At 36.4% G+C, this 14,531-nt stretch overlaps 1 protein-coding gene across 3 annotated transcripts in view; it reads left to right on the forward strand.

Annotated features, from left to right (window-relative positions):
* LOC136837131 (dentin sialophosphoprotein-like) overlaps positions 1-14,531 on the forward strand; it is a 98,450-nt gene that overhangs the window by 47,689 nt on the left and 36,230 nt on the right. For all 3 annotated transcript variants that reach the window (XM_067101742.1, XM_067101741.1, XM_067101743.1), the window contains exon 5: positions 991-2,793. In XM_067101742.1, the coding sequence (XP_066957843.1) occupies positions 991-2,793 (1,803 nt within the window). The remainder of the gene's footprint in view (positions 1-990; positions 2,794-14,531) is intronic.

A 14,531-nucleotide genomic window follows, 5' to 3' on the forward strand; every position in this document is an offset into this window, starting at 1 on the left:
TAGACAGTCAAAGGCTATTTTGAAAGGGCAAAGTTGCATACACAACAAAGGAGGTTATCGGAAAGGCTGCGCATCATTTTCATCTCACCATGACCGTAAATTTTTTCACGTCATATCAGTATTGACAAAATGAGACTATTTATGATTGTTTCATGCTGTAAGTCGTCGTCTTCTTCTTCTTCTTCTTCTTCTTTTCTTTTTTTTTTTTTTTTTTTTTTTTCAGTTAATAGTATTGAACTAGTATGATGAGAGGCACAGTTGTCCATTATGAATTTAGAATATACAGTACAGTACATGGGGACTTGCATCCACTCAGAAATTAATGTACAGGTGTAGTGAAAATTTGAATGGCAGAGGCAGTGCAACTGAGAAAACAAGCACTGCAGAGAACCTATACAGTAACACCTCAACTTATCAGAGTTGTGTTATCGTTATGTTTTGCCTTGTCTACCATTTTAGATGTCATACATTTTTAAATAAACCTTTTAAATTGAATGTTGAGTGTAAAGTAGAGGTTACTTTAATTTTTGTGACAATATTGTTTTTTAGGGTGTGTGTGTGTGTGTGAAATTATATATTTTATATATATATAATATTGTTTTTATATGTGTATATAATATATATATATTTTATTTTTATTTTTATTTTTATTTTTATTTTTATTTTTTTTTTTTTTTAGCAGACTTTATCAGAAAGCCAGACCCCTTAAGTGTCTGTTTATGGTTAGGTGTTACTATACCTACTGTTTGAAGGAAGGAAGACTTATTCATATTGCAAAGGAAGAAACATTAGTGATTATTGTATGATACAATTTTTTATATCTTCTCAAACTAGGAATCTGTGTCTAGTAAAAGAAAAAAGTATTGTTAGGCTTTAAATTTTTTAATAGATTAAAAGGGAATACTCACTATTATCTAATTTTGGTATTAACATATACCAGGAATTTGTACATTTATGTTCATTATATCTTGAACCTTGTTCTTTTTGCAGAAGTCCAGAGCATAGCGAAGCAAATATTTTTGAAATGGATGGAAGTAGTAAGACAAGGCGATGGCTCAGGGACAATGGCTGGTGTAGGGTTGTCAGGTGGTGGTCCTTCAGGTAATGACATCTCTGACTCCAGGCCAAGTGAAATGTCTCTGGAAGAAAACAGCAGCGTTGCTGAGCAGCCTGCTAATGCTGCCGCTCCAGTGGTGAACAGTGATTCTGCTCATGAATGTGGTGATGGCAGTTCCTCAGGGGAAGGTCAGGATGACTCTTCCAATGCGTCGACTGAAAGCGACACTGCCCCTGCTCCAACAACACCCATAAGAATCACCATCAGGAGTGGGTCACAGGTCCTTGCCAAAGTATCATCTCAGAGGGTGAGTCAGGATTCCAATGATAGTGATGATAACAAACCATTAAGCATTATCAGAAAAGAAGTGAGGAAAGCTCGACTCAATACTGATGAAGAGGTTCCAAAGGCAACTACTTTGCCAGAGGTGACCACTGAAAAGCAAGGTGCGACTGAAGTTGGAGATGAAAATACTGGAGCAGTGGAAGCCAGTTCGAGTGCAGTGGGTGCAAATACCTCTAGTACAGTGAACAGTTGTGTGACGTCATCCACAAACTTACTTTCTAGTAAAAATGGTGATGTTTCAACAGTAGACCAGTCAAAGATATCTGAAAGTAATGCTGCTAGTACATTAACAACACTGACCAATTCTGGAGCAAATTCTGTGGTCTCTTCTAGTGGTAGTGTAAGTAACTCTGCACCTTCATCTCCTTCAGAGACAGAAGGCGAAAGTGCTATGGAGACAAATTCTGAAGTAGAGAAAGCTAGTGACATTGGGGCTATGGACAGTGACACTCAGGAAAAGAAAAGTATAATAAATAATGATGAGAATTCTGGGGAGGGTAAAGTGGATGAAACTGATTCTGGGAAAGACAAGACTGCTCTGAAAAGTGACAAAGAATCTAAAAGTAGTGGTAAGGACAAAAATAAAGAAAAAGACAAACATAAAGATAGTGAAAAGAAAGATAAGAGAGAGAAGGACGATGATAAAGAAAAGAAGTCAAAAGATGATAAGAAAAAAGAAAGAGACAAGGATTCCAAGAGTTCAAAGAGTAGCAGCAAGAATCATGAAAGCAGTAGGTCTGACAAAAGCTCAAAAAGTGACAAGCACAGAAGTAGCAGTAGCCACAGCAGAGGTAGTAGTAAGGATAAGGACAGAGACAGAGAAAGCAGCTCCAAAAGTAAAGATCGTGACAGAGAAAACAGGAGTAAGGACAAAGACCGTGACAGGGACAAAGGTAAGAGCAGTAGTAGGGATAAGGATAGAAAGAGTAGCAGAGACAAAAGCCGAGAGGATAAGCATGATAAAAAGAGAGAACAGGAAAATGAAGATAAAGCAACACTTGAGAAAGTAAAGCCTCTGAGTGCTGATGGCCTTGCGAAGATTCCCAGGAAAACTCCTCCTCCAAGCTTCCTTGATGCTCTGGGCTCGGCTGACATGGATTCCTTAGAATCCAAGAAGCCCTCAGTTAAGACCTACAAGTCACGAGGATTTCGTAACACTGGCTTGTTGGATGAACCCACCAAGCCTCCAGGGAAAAAGAACCCAAGTGCTGCAGCTGGTGATAAGAAGGCAACCAGTGGAACAGGGGGGCAAGGTGTAAAACGTCCTTCTCCACTGGACGAGCTAGTTGCATCATCGTCGCTGTCTGAAAAGCGTTTGAAGACGTCTGTGTCTTCAAGCCCACTCACCTCCGATAAGCCAGGAGGAGTCAAGCTCATATCACCAAAGAGACGTAAGTGCGTTATTTGTTATTATTTTAAGTTAAACATTTTTTGTTTATTTTATTTTCCTTTTTATCTCCTTAGTTCTTTCCAGGTAGTCAGTGACTTTTTTATTGTGTATGTTTTGTTTATTTGTAGTTACTGTATTACCATGTTTGTTGTGTGGGTAACCTTTTTATAAAAAACTTAGGTTCTTGCAGAGATTTTTTGGCTATCAAGCCTAGAAAAATGAAATATGTAAATTGTTGCATTACAGTATGTGGTAAAGAAATATTTCATATAGTAGGTCTCTACTGATTGTATTTATTCATATATTTTTGGACTATACATTTTTTATGATCAAATTGAGTGTTATATTGAATACCAGTTAGAATAATTTCATCTAGTTTTAATCATGCAGTAAACTTAACATTTGATAGAATAGCATTTGAAATGAGTTGGAAATTGGAAGTAGAATTCCTGTAAAAACTTTATTATGGATAGAGAGGAGTTGTATTATGTTTTTTTCTCAATTGATCCTTTTATAACTATTATTGTTTCAGGACATACTTTTACCTCTTTGCTCCAATGTCTTTACGGATCTTCAAGAAACCAGACTTTCCATGTACTGTATATATGCATATGATTACTAATGTTAAACTGGGTTAAAGTATTCCTTGTTCCAGCTCTGGCGGCTACAGGCAGCTGTGATATTTCATTTTTAATGTTTCATTCTTCCCTGTAAACACTGCTCGAGGAGTCTTCCAGTACCTGTATGCCGTTGAATGCTGTGCCGTTGCTGTAGCTGATGCTGCTTCCGCCAGTGCCATCACCTTCATCTGTGATCCTCAGACATAAAATTTAAGTTGTAAATAAAGGGAACTCAGAGACAGGTTATGAGCTCTGTTTTCTCCCACTGTAGTCGTTAGGGGGACAGTTATGAGCCCCCATAGGTAGCTAGAAGGGATCTGCCAAGATCCTCTTAGTGGGGACGTTACCATGAGCCCCGTGGGGTAGGTAGAAGTGATAGGTGATGGGATGGGAAGCTCCTTCTCTGCTCCTTGCTTTATTTATTTGTTCTAGGTTAAGTTGTAACTAGTGTGTGAAGAGTGCATTATACAAAAGGAAAAAAAGTTAACATTTCAAGTGAATATCCTGTCAAAGAATCGAAACTGCATTACATTTAAAAATTATTGTACAAAGCAAATTCTCTCTCTCTCTCTCTCTCTCTCTCTCTCTCTCTCTCTCTCTCTCTCTCTCTCTCTCTCTCTCTCTCTCTCTCTCTCTCTGTTGAGTAGGTCAGTGATGTAACATGAGTGAGAAAAAACTGTCTTCAAGTACAGCTTTGTAATAAAGGCTGCAGAATTTGCCCAAGCTGTGTTTGAAGAAGAGCATATACACATGAAAATAAGAAAAAAAAAAAAGCTTCAAACTAGCTGTAACTTGAAAATTTTGATTGATATGCAGGAAAAAAAAGCAAACTCAGTATGGTTTTTTGTGCTAGTAGGGGCTGTGGCAAGGCAAGTTTTTAACTCGTAACCAAAGTGTACATGGATCGATCCCAGATTTGCCGTTGTAATGTCAATTTTACATTACAGATATTACAGTAGTTGCCTTTTAGGATTTAAACACCTTTTAATTGAAACATGGGGTTCCCTTTTCAGATATGTTTTACTTCTGTTTCATTATGAGTTTAAAAAGGGGTTCTAATAAATTCCTTTAGTCAGCTTGGCCAAAATTTAAAAAAAAAAATAAATGGTTCAAGTAGTGGTTTGTGGTAGAATTGTGGAAATCATCAGCAGTAATGATTAGAATATGAAGAGCATGTATTAGTGACGTTGCACAAACATTGAAACTAGCAATTGCTAATGAACTATGCCATGCACAACAAAATTTTAATAAAAGACTTTGTCACAATTTTCAAGTTCTTAAATAAGACAAGATTTCCAGTTCCTTTTCATTAAAGTTTAGATTTTCTTTATTAAGTGGCACATCTCCTTAAAAGTGTATACTTACAGGTTTTGTGGTGAGGTAGTACATTGCTTTTTAATTAGAATACATTTTAAAGTTTTGTGAGTTATATACACTAGACATTTTTGGAGTTCGAGTCAAGTGCACCATATTGTCTGTTAATACTCAAATGCATCATGTAGCAACCCCAAGGAGAAAAGTGGTTCTCATTGGAATGTATCGTGTGAAAAATGAGGGAAAATTCCTATTGCAGCAAACATGGAGGGGTGTATTTTAGGGTCAAGTGGAATTTGAGGGGTCATTGGCGGGAGAGATGAAAGGGCCAGTTGGTTTTGAGAGAAAATGTCATAAAAAGTTATTCATTTTACAATTGCAGTTGGTTTTTATGTATCTTGATTTTGGGGGGAAATTAGGATTTTCATCAACATAACTTTTCCTTCTACTATTTATCCAAGATTTAAGAAGGATAAATGGTCCAATTGAAGCTACTTAAATTAGTGCATCTCTTATCCCTTAATGTTACAATGTTCTTTCGCATATGATCAGAATGAATATCCATGTCCCAAGAAGTAGTATGTAATGATGATTAGCCATTTGATGGCTACTATTTTGAATGCCAGCAATTAGAACATTGACCTTGATGTATATGGTTAAATTTAGTGACATTTTATTTTTAATTCACTGAAACTTATGCCGTTCCTAACTTTTTTGTCACAAGGGCTGATCCAAAAAACTTGTAAACAATGTACAGTACTTGCTATTTTATAAGAGTAGCATAGTCATCTACCAAGATAACTAATAAAAGTAGAACTTGAAAAAAGCAGCAAAAGAAGTAGAGACTAAATTACACATAGACAATAATATATATATAATTATTTTATACTTTTATCAGTGTGTTTTATAGTCAGATTCTCTTGAACTTTGGAGTTTGAACATCAATAGTCACTGGAGTGCCATTTTGAGAAAGTTTCTTCTCATAAATAGGTGAACCTTACATTTAAATTAGTGTTATAATTGGCCAAATTGTAGTTAAAATCTCTTGGAGAGATTGCATTGACCATATTGGTAAACTTGCTTACAAGCCAAATATGTACCCTTGGTATTGGGTGGCTTCTGCTGTTGCTTTCCTCTCTCCCTCTCTCCAGTCACTTGGAGTATAAGGCAATTGGGTTGGCATGCCACACCAGTTTTACATTCTTTCAATTCTTTTCTGATATTGCTTGGTGGCTTTTTTTGCTTAAGGGGAGAAATTCTCATTTGAGGTGGCCATCTAGCAATTATCAAAAAACGTACTCATACATTTTGAAAAATGATGAGCCGTGGATTCATGGTTCAGTCATTCTGCTGCTGCCATGCTATGGAACTGTCTTTCTGCCTTCCTTTTTCTTATTTAATAACTGCGTTCTTCTAGAAGCAGGGCTAACTTGTTCATTGTTACTAAGCCTTGCCTTTTTGGTTGGTATTATTACTATATGCAGAGGACATCAGATTGTCAGTCCTCTTTAGGCTTTTCTCTGACAGATAGTCACACAAGTTTTGCCAAAGTAGGGCAGATGGACAAATGCTGTATGTGGTGGGCTACATGTATCTATATTCAAAATGTCCATCTAGGTTTTTTCTTGAATTTCTTGCCAGTTGGAAGGTAATTTTGTCAGAATAAACTTACTTGAGCATTGTTCCAAATCCTTAGAAATAGAGGTGCAGCAGTAAAAGTTATATCAAGACCAAGTTGAAAGGAAAACATACTATGAGTAGCAAGTATGTTAATAGAGTGATTCATCAAGAATGCTAAATTCCCATTTTGAAAAATTTGTAGAAGCCCTGTTGATATAAGATAAACTAGGCATCCACATACTGCCAATCATAAAGGTGGTGGTTGAAAAAGACAATCACCAGTACTGTACTGCAGACTTCAAGAACTGGAATGAATGGTTTGGGCTTCAAGCAGTGTTTTGAGAACTTGGAGATGTCATTGCACATCAGTATTGTATTGCAGACTTCAAGAAAGGTGATTGGGTGAATTGGGTTGTGACATTCTCAAGAATTGTTGAGGAGGATTATCAGTGGGCAACTACAAAAAAAAAAAATTACAGTATATATATAAATGCTGATTATAAGAAGACAAAGGGGAAGGTGTAAGAAGACGAAGTGGAGAAATGGAAAGTTTAAAATCTTGGACAATTGAGTCAATGGATATAAAAATCTTTTAAAGCTCTGCATTAATTTATATTAGTAGAACTTTCAGATGAATTGAGGAAATTATGATGAAGGGAGCTGCATTATACAGTTTTTAGTACAGTTCTAACAGTACATTCTAAGGAAGAGCTGAATGGAGAGAAGAGGACTGAAAATGTAAACAGAACAAGCTATGCTGACTGAAAGAGAAGCAAAGGAAAAATTACAGTAAGAGAAGTGGCCTTGTGTTGGTTGAGGTAAAGGTGTGGAGGTGAAGTCAGTTCTGTATACTAAATGTAACAGGGTGTCATAAGAGGTGGTCAGGTTTTCAAAATATACATGTTAGAAGATTTTTGGTACCTGAGATTTAATTCAAGAGCAAATGGAGAAAAGGGAATCGAGAATATTTTGATAAACAGACACATCTTATAAGAGGTACACCATTTCTGTCACTTTAAAGATGTATGACTCTGAAGCAGCATGAGTAAAGATGGCATCACAGGTAAACTGTAAGAGGTTCTGAATTCCAATTAGTGGAGAGGGAAGACTTCATGGCTATTAGGACCTATGTTGCTGCATGAAGACACTTGAGAAATTGTGGAGAAAGGGAATGAACAAACTCTAAACTTGGTGCTAGTTCAAACAAAAAAGAGCACATGACAGAGAGGAGTGGAGGAAGGCTATTATACTTACTCTGTTAGGGGAATAACTCATGAAAAAACACTTAAGATATTGGGTCCTGATGAAGACAAGTGATAGCCATATATACAGTAAATGTATTGAGGCATCCATTAACCAATGTTTCAGTGTATACACTATCATATTTCAGTTAAAGGGCATTGGTGCATGCTTAATAAAAAAAAGTTCTTACTGTACTCTTAGTGTCACTGTAATCATGAGTGGCTAAGGTGTGTGTGTAAGTTACTCTACATAAACACTACTGTACAAGTAAATGAACATAGATGTCTGCAAAAACTGACAAAATGCAGGATTTGAGAGGATGCAACATACATAGTAACTTAGAGATGGTTGAAAACAATGGAATTATGGCAATCATGTTCAAAGAAATGTGTAAGTGTCAACCATGAGGGAATATGGCACACATTGTGTACATGGTTACTTATGCTTGTACCTCTTGATCATCCTTTAATTGTAAAGTGTCATGAAGATGGAGGTTTAACAGTTGCATCCAATGTTGTACCATGCAGAGGGTCTTTGAAAATCTACCAGCCACATCTTTCTGTACCTACTTTCACACATCTCCCATCTTATAAAGTAGTTGTCCTCCTGGTGGGTCCGAGTCCTTCCATCTCTTCTGGTTTCAACCAAATGCATAGACAGATACAGATTTGTTGTGCTAGAAGTCATTATTTTTTTCTTTTCTTTTTCTTCTTCTTCTCACTTGGCATGCCAGATATTTGCTTTGCCCTCTTTAGTCTTGCCACTAAATTCCATCTCAAAGATCTCTATTGGACATCATTAATCCAGCATGTTGGAAAAGTCGACCTCAAACATTTTTCCATACTGTATAGTATCATTTTGTACAATTTGGCATACTCTCATTACTTTTTATTTTCTCAACTTTTCCATGGCTTCTGTTCTATTCAAATAAGTAAGCTTTGTAAAACCACATATGCACATTTTTTGTTCTATCATTACTGCAGTCTGAATTTAATCTTCCATCTCTCCTTTTCATTGTAAAAGAATTGGGAAGTGCAAACAGCATAGCTGGCATAATGTCACCCAGTAACAAACTGCTAATGACTGCAAAGTCAGTTTCAAGACTCTGTCAGTGTTAATTTTACATGTAATGTACCTCATTTTTGCTCAGTTTCAGATCTCTTTATTTATGGAACTCGAATACCATAGTGATGCAAGACCTTCTGTGATATTGTTCTGTTCAATCTGTCAAATGCTTTTTTGTAATTAACAAAGGCCACCAGAAGGGGAATTTCAAATTCTGTGCATTGCTACACAGTATGCCCTAAACACACTGTTGGTATACTACTTGTATTTCTAGAAACAATATTCATCTCTTGTAAGGTTATCACCAAGTACCTTCTCCAACCTATTGAAAATAAGCTTACTGAATATTTTTATCACAACCAAAGGCAGAGCCATACCTCAAGTTACCACATTCACTTATACCACCTTTGGTATTGTTTCTCTGACTCCAGTGTTTGCATTCATCAGGCTTTGTTTCATCATACCCATGTTCTATAAAACAGTATTTAGTATACAAGGTGACATTTTGTGTTCTCTAAAATGATATCCTTGGTTATTTCATCTTAGCCCAAAAGTTTCCATCTGATATCACTTCAGAAACTATGAATTCACTCATTGGTACCCTCAGATCTTATAAGCTTTAGGTATAACAAACAAATTAACCAGTGCACATTCATAACCTCATTAAAAAAGTCCAGCCCATTGTTTTCCTGCTTCTTGTGTCATTGGTCCATCCCTCCTTTTAAAAGGTGTTTTTCTCATTTCCTTTTTACCCTTGAATATTTCATAAATACTGTTATCAGTCTCAATTTTTGCTTTGCATTCTTCATCTCCTGAAAGTTTTCTGAATACTTTTTGCTGTAGTTTGTCTTTATTGTATCCAAGAGATCCTTTGATGCCCAAGGTTTCCTTCATCCTCCCTATATCCTAATAACTTTTTCCAATTCAGTATAATGATGGCAGTCCAGTCTGTTATCTGGTGGTGCTTAGATATCATTGTTGAGAGATGCATCAGCATCAAAAATTTTTGTATTAAACCTAGATAATTTTTATGATTTTATTTGGTGATGCTTATTATCAGCTTTATTGTAGTAATGTAGTGACAAGTTGATCACTTCCAACACATGCTTATCTGTAGCTCCAAACATTCCTCACAATTCATTTCGCTCTATTAATGTCTGGTACCCAATTTGGTTTCTGTAACTGCCATGTGGAAAAGACCACCTAAATAGCACCCTGTTTTCATTTAGTCTCTCCCAGGCCCTCCTTACCCATCATCACCTTGGTTCCTTCATTGTTCCTACTGGCTCTTATATTCAAATAACCAACAATAATTCAATTACTTGTTCTGATGTATATGCACCAACAACAGTTCAATTATTTCTTTTTGGTATGTCTTGTGTAATATTCTGCACTTATGTATCAAATTCATCTTTAAATCAGACCTCATTTGTTGGTGCATAGTACAGTTTAATACCATATTCCACTGGTTGAAAGAACACATGGAAGAAACACTGGCTAAATGATCAGTATAATAGCCAATTCCTTGTAGCATGCAGTACTTCATTACTAGAGGCTGTAACCACTCCTATTACCTGTTGGTACTTAACCATGGTCATTCAGCAGGCATCCCAAGTTGAATCCAAGGAGACAGCACTTAACACAACCCTACAAGGTGTCGTCCTACAAGGCAGGTGGTGCATGGGATCCAAATGCTGATGTACCTGGTGCTCACTAAACTCACTCACATTTTATACAAATGTAGGTCACGCTTGACCAAGTAAGGAGAGTCCAGAATAGGTCTCTCTCTCTCTCTCTCTCTCTCTCTCTCTCTCTCTCTCTCTCTCTCTCTCTCTCTCTCTCTCTCTCTCTCTCTCTGTGTGTGTGTGTGTGGTGGGCACGCCAAGTTCATGCACTGATAATTACAGTAGCATCCACATTTGGATATCTCAAAAAGGTCAAAACTACCCACTGCATTGTAAGCACCTGCATTCTGCATATAAGTGAGTTTGATGGTTGTGGAACCTTTGGAGGTACCACCACCAAAGCCCATACTCTGTTCAAAACCTGTGAAGAGGCACAATGAAAGTCCTAGCACCACTTGAGACTCCCTTAACCATCATAATTCTCTCATTTTTATTTAAAACTGATTATAGTGACCAAGATTGGTTCAGTTTTGAATAAAGCATCATGATGTGCCCATCTTACAAACAGTTCATCACTTGAGTGCATTCCTCACTAGTGCAAATTGGTGACTTGCTTGCCTAAACGAGAATTCATCAAAGCTCCGTAGCCATTTACAAAAATGGGTTAGTGTTTTGTCATGAATCCAGTGTTAATATGAGAAAAGAAGTATGGTACAGTTAGTATGTTGTCAAAGAAATTAGGCATGCTGGGTGGTTGGCAACTTGCTTACGTGCATTGCTTTGCAATTGACACTAATATCTATACATTGTCACCTTAAAGAATAACGGACAACTTAGTAATGCAAAATAAACATTGACTAATGGATTGGCACTAGAAAGCAGAATTTGTATCGGAGATGGTAGTCTGACAGAGGTGAATAACTAACACCTTAAATCCAAGTTAAAGGGATTTGAAATGCTACAAGTAAGCAGAGCAAGTATTAGAGTGTTTTTGGGATTTGCTGCTCATTATTCCTGATGTGGTTAGCATTGTGGGAAACTACAATTGTGTAGGAAAAGCAATGGCCATCCTTGTATTTATGGTTGAAAGTGCTTGGGTCACTGATGAAAATTTTCCAAAAAATAAACTTGCTTAATTTGTAGGTCACAATGCTTTAAATTTCAGACTTTGCTTGTAAGAACAAAAGGGGCTAAATTGCTCCAGTATATAGACATTTATATGGACTATAGTGTTTTGAATTCCAAACCTTGCTCATGAGCAACAGTAGTAGGGGGCCATCTATTGTTGTCACTTGACAACACACAGTAAATGTTTGCTGCCTTGTGGCTATGCGTCAGGTAGAAACCCACTTCCTGTTGAGCAGGCAGTCCCTATGGTTGTGTTAACTGGAAAAGTTACCAACCCTTATGATGGCCTTTCTCTGAGGACCACCATCCGATTAAGTCCTGCAAAGTTGGCAACATTGGGAAAAATAGAGTTTGGGTTTCTAAGAATAATGTTGTAAACTGGGACCTGTATCAGAAAGTGGGAGAACATAGTGCAAAGTTGCACTACAGTAAAGGTGTTTGTGCCAAATACATGGCACATACCTGAACTTAGTTGAAATGGTAAAGGCAACACTTACTGTATATATATATATGGGATTTCTAGACTAGGCAAAAAACTTTTAGTCCAGGGTAAAACTGGAGAAATATAGGTTTTGCAAATAAGACATTTTAGTATCCCTGCAGCATACAGTGATTATATGTTCAGTAAGTTTAGTGTGAGTTGTCCTTGCTTTAATAAAGGAAGTTTGAATTGAAATATAATAGTAAATGGTGGTTGCTGTGAAAGTGCAGCTGAAAGTTCCCCAGAACATATTTACCTTTTGGGTTTTCTCCCACTTTCAAGTTTACATCTGACCTACTCTTCTCACTTATGCCCAACATCCTTGTGAGGTCTTTGTGGCTCTACCAACCTCTGGACCTTTCGCCATCTTGTGTAATTATTATTACCGTGTTACAGTTGTACCATTTCAAACTCCAATAAATTAATGAAAGTGCCTCACTGCTTGGTGTGACAGCCCAATTTTCTTAACATCAAACTGGATTCATTTAAATGTAATCAAAGTTATGCTACCTCAAATACATGAATTATACATGCAATGGTGATTTCCTTTGCTTGCCTAGTCCACTAATATCTTCTACACCCATCAGATGATGTCATCACTGCTTATTGCCTCTGCCAGATAATGCATCTTAGTATGTTGCTAAGTCAACTTGCATATGTTTTTAAGGAAAATTATTGTAGTCCTTCACCTTGCTACACTTATTAATATTCCATGTGAAACTGTTCAGTAGAATCAGTAGGTGTACAAGCTGTATTATTTTTCTGGCATTTTTGTGTGTGTTCCACTGGCAACCCACACATACAATTTGAACACTGATGGTATTACACCTATTTGAAGATTCATCTATCCAAGCTAATCTAGTCCTTCCTGGATAACTAACCTTACACATTGAACCACATTCACATATGTAGAGGTGGTTTGAATAAAATTTTTTGGCCAAGGTAACTAGACAGTGTATAAAATAGTTTTATAGGGGAAGAAGGAAATAATGTTTTTATTTATTTAACATTTGATCAATTAAGTGCAACTCGCAAGAATGGTGAGGAGTCGAATAAGTCGTGGAAACATGACCAGAGTTGAAATATAACTTAAAGGATCATTAGGACAATGATGGGAAAGTCTACAAAGTGTGGTATATGGCAGTAGGATTCCTTTTGCAGTTCCAGAGAACATGCTAGTTCATTATAGATATATTACAGTTGTAAGCAAGCAACACAAGTAAATTGTCTAAGTATATTTTAAGAATAAATATAGATTCAGCTTAACGTAGTGGAGGCAATATAATTGAAGTTCAATACATCAGTAACCAACGTTTAGTACAACATGCAGTCTCATTCCAGTCAAGTGGGCAAGCATGTAGAACTTATATCCAAATTTTAATTTGCTCCAAGTTAGAATCTGTTGTGAAGCAGTTTACTAACAGAATTGTAAGATCATTCCAAAAGTAATGCAAGTTGTCATAGTGGAGTAAGATCTCGAACAGAAACTGGCAATTTGTTTATATCTATAATTTGTGTAGAATACAATATTGTGGAGTGTTAAATTTAGATTATAAAGCAATTAATAGTTTAGTTTACATACAGTTTTGCAGGTCCTTTTGAGAGGTACAATATGACTTCATGCCCTTTAATATATTACAGCCTTGTCAGGTATTAGAAGCAGGCATTCTGTTGCTTAAGGAAGGAATTTTGTAAAAACTTGAACGTGACTTTGATATAGGCTTGCCCATAATCATCCTGCATGTTTGTGTTTTTAAATAGTAGATAAGTGAGTTAAATTTGAACCTGGTGTTTTCATTAATTACTTTAACTGCTTTAGCATTCCTTTGTAGGTTAATTCAAATTAAACTTATAATGTAATATCTCGCATTAGGTTTTGATATTTACTTTTTTTTTTTTTGTGTGTGTGTGTGTGAAATTATGCTGGTAAATTTTTGTCTATATTCTGACTTGGATGAAAATGGGAAAGTGTAAAGAAAATTAAAAAATGATTACAAGTTGAATTTCTGGTGAAAGCTAGGTTTAATGGGCAGTGAGAGGTTCATATGAAAAGGAGAAATTTAACAATAGGGAGATAAAGATTCCTGTTTGGAGAGCAGGTACTTGTGGTCTGTAGCTTATTTTAAAGGTGCAGGTCTGGAGAAGGTTAATTAGTGGAAATAAAGGCATTCATCAGCTAACCATTTTGTTTTATACTTTATAGAAAAATTTCATATCAGGTTTAAGTTGAGGTGTAATACAGTACGAGAAGTTTTTGAAGGTCCACTCATGATGTAATGTTTCCCTGCTGAAATATTGTCATTCTAGAACTCAGTATCTTAGTTATGGCCAACTTTCATTTTTTCAAGATATTTGTAGTTGACCTGAAATTAAATGGAGGAGAGGGGAGTAATAGGTGCTAGTGGTTTTGTTGAAATTGAGTTGAATTGAAGAAGCAAAAACTGTAGATGTGGCTGAAGGTGGGGGGAGTAGGTTCCTAGCCATTGGGGTTTTTGAACAGTTCAAGGTTCATAGCATTCAGATACATGTAATTGCATACATTATGGTGAAGTAAAGTTGTGAGCCCCCTTGAAATATAGGAAATGCAATAAGTACAAGTTGAAGCAAGGTCAGTGTCAAGACCTGATGAAAAAAAAACAAATCT

Source organism: Macrobrachium rosenbergii, chromosome 57, assembly GCF_040412425.1.
Source record: "Macrobrachium rosenbergii isolate ZJJX-2024 chromosome 57, ASM4041242v1, whole genome shotgun sequence".
Lineage (NCBI taxonomy): Eukaryota > Metazoa > Arthropoda > Malacostraca > Decapoda > Palaemonidae > Macrobrachium > Macrobrachium rosenbergii.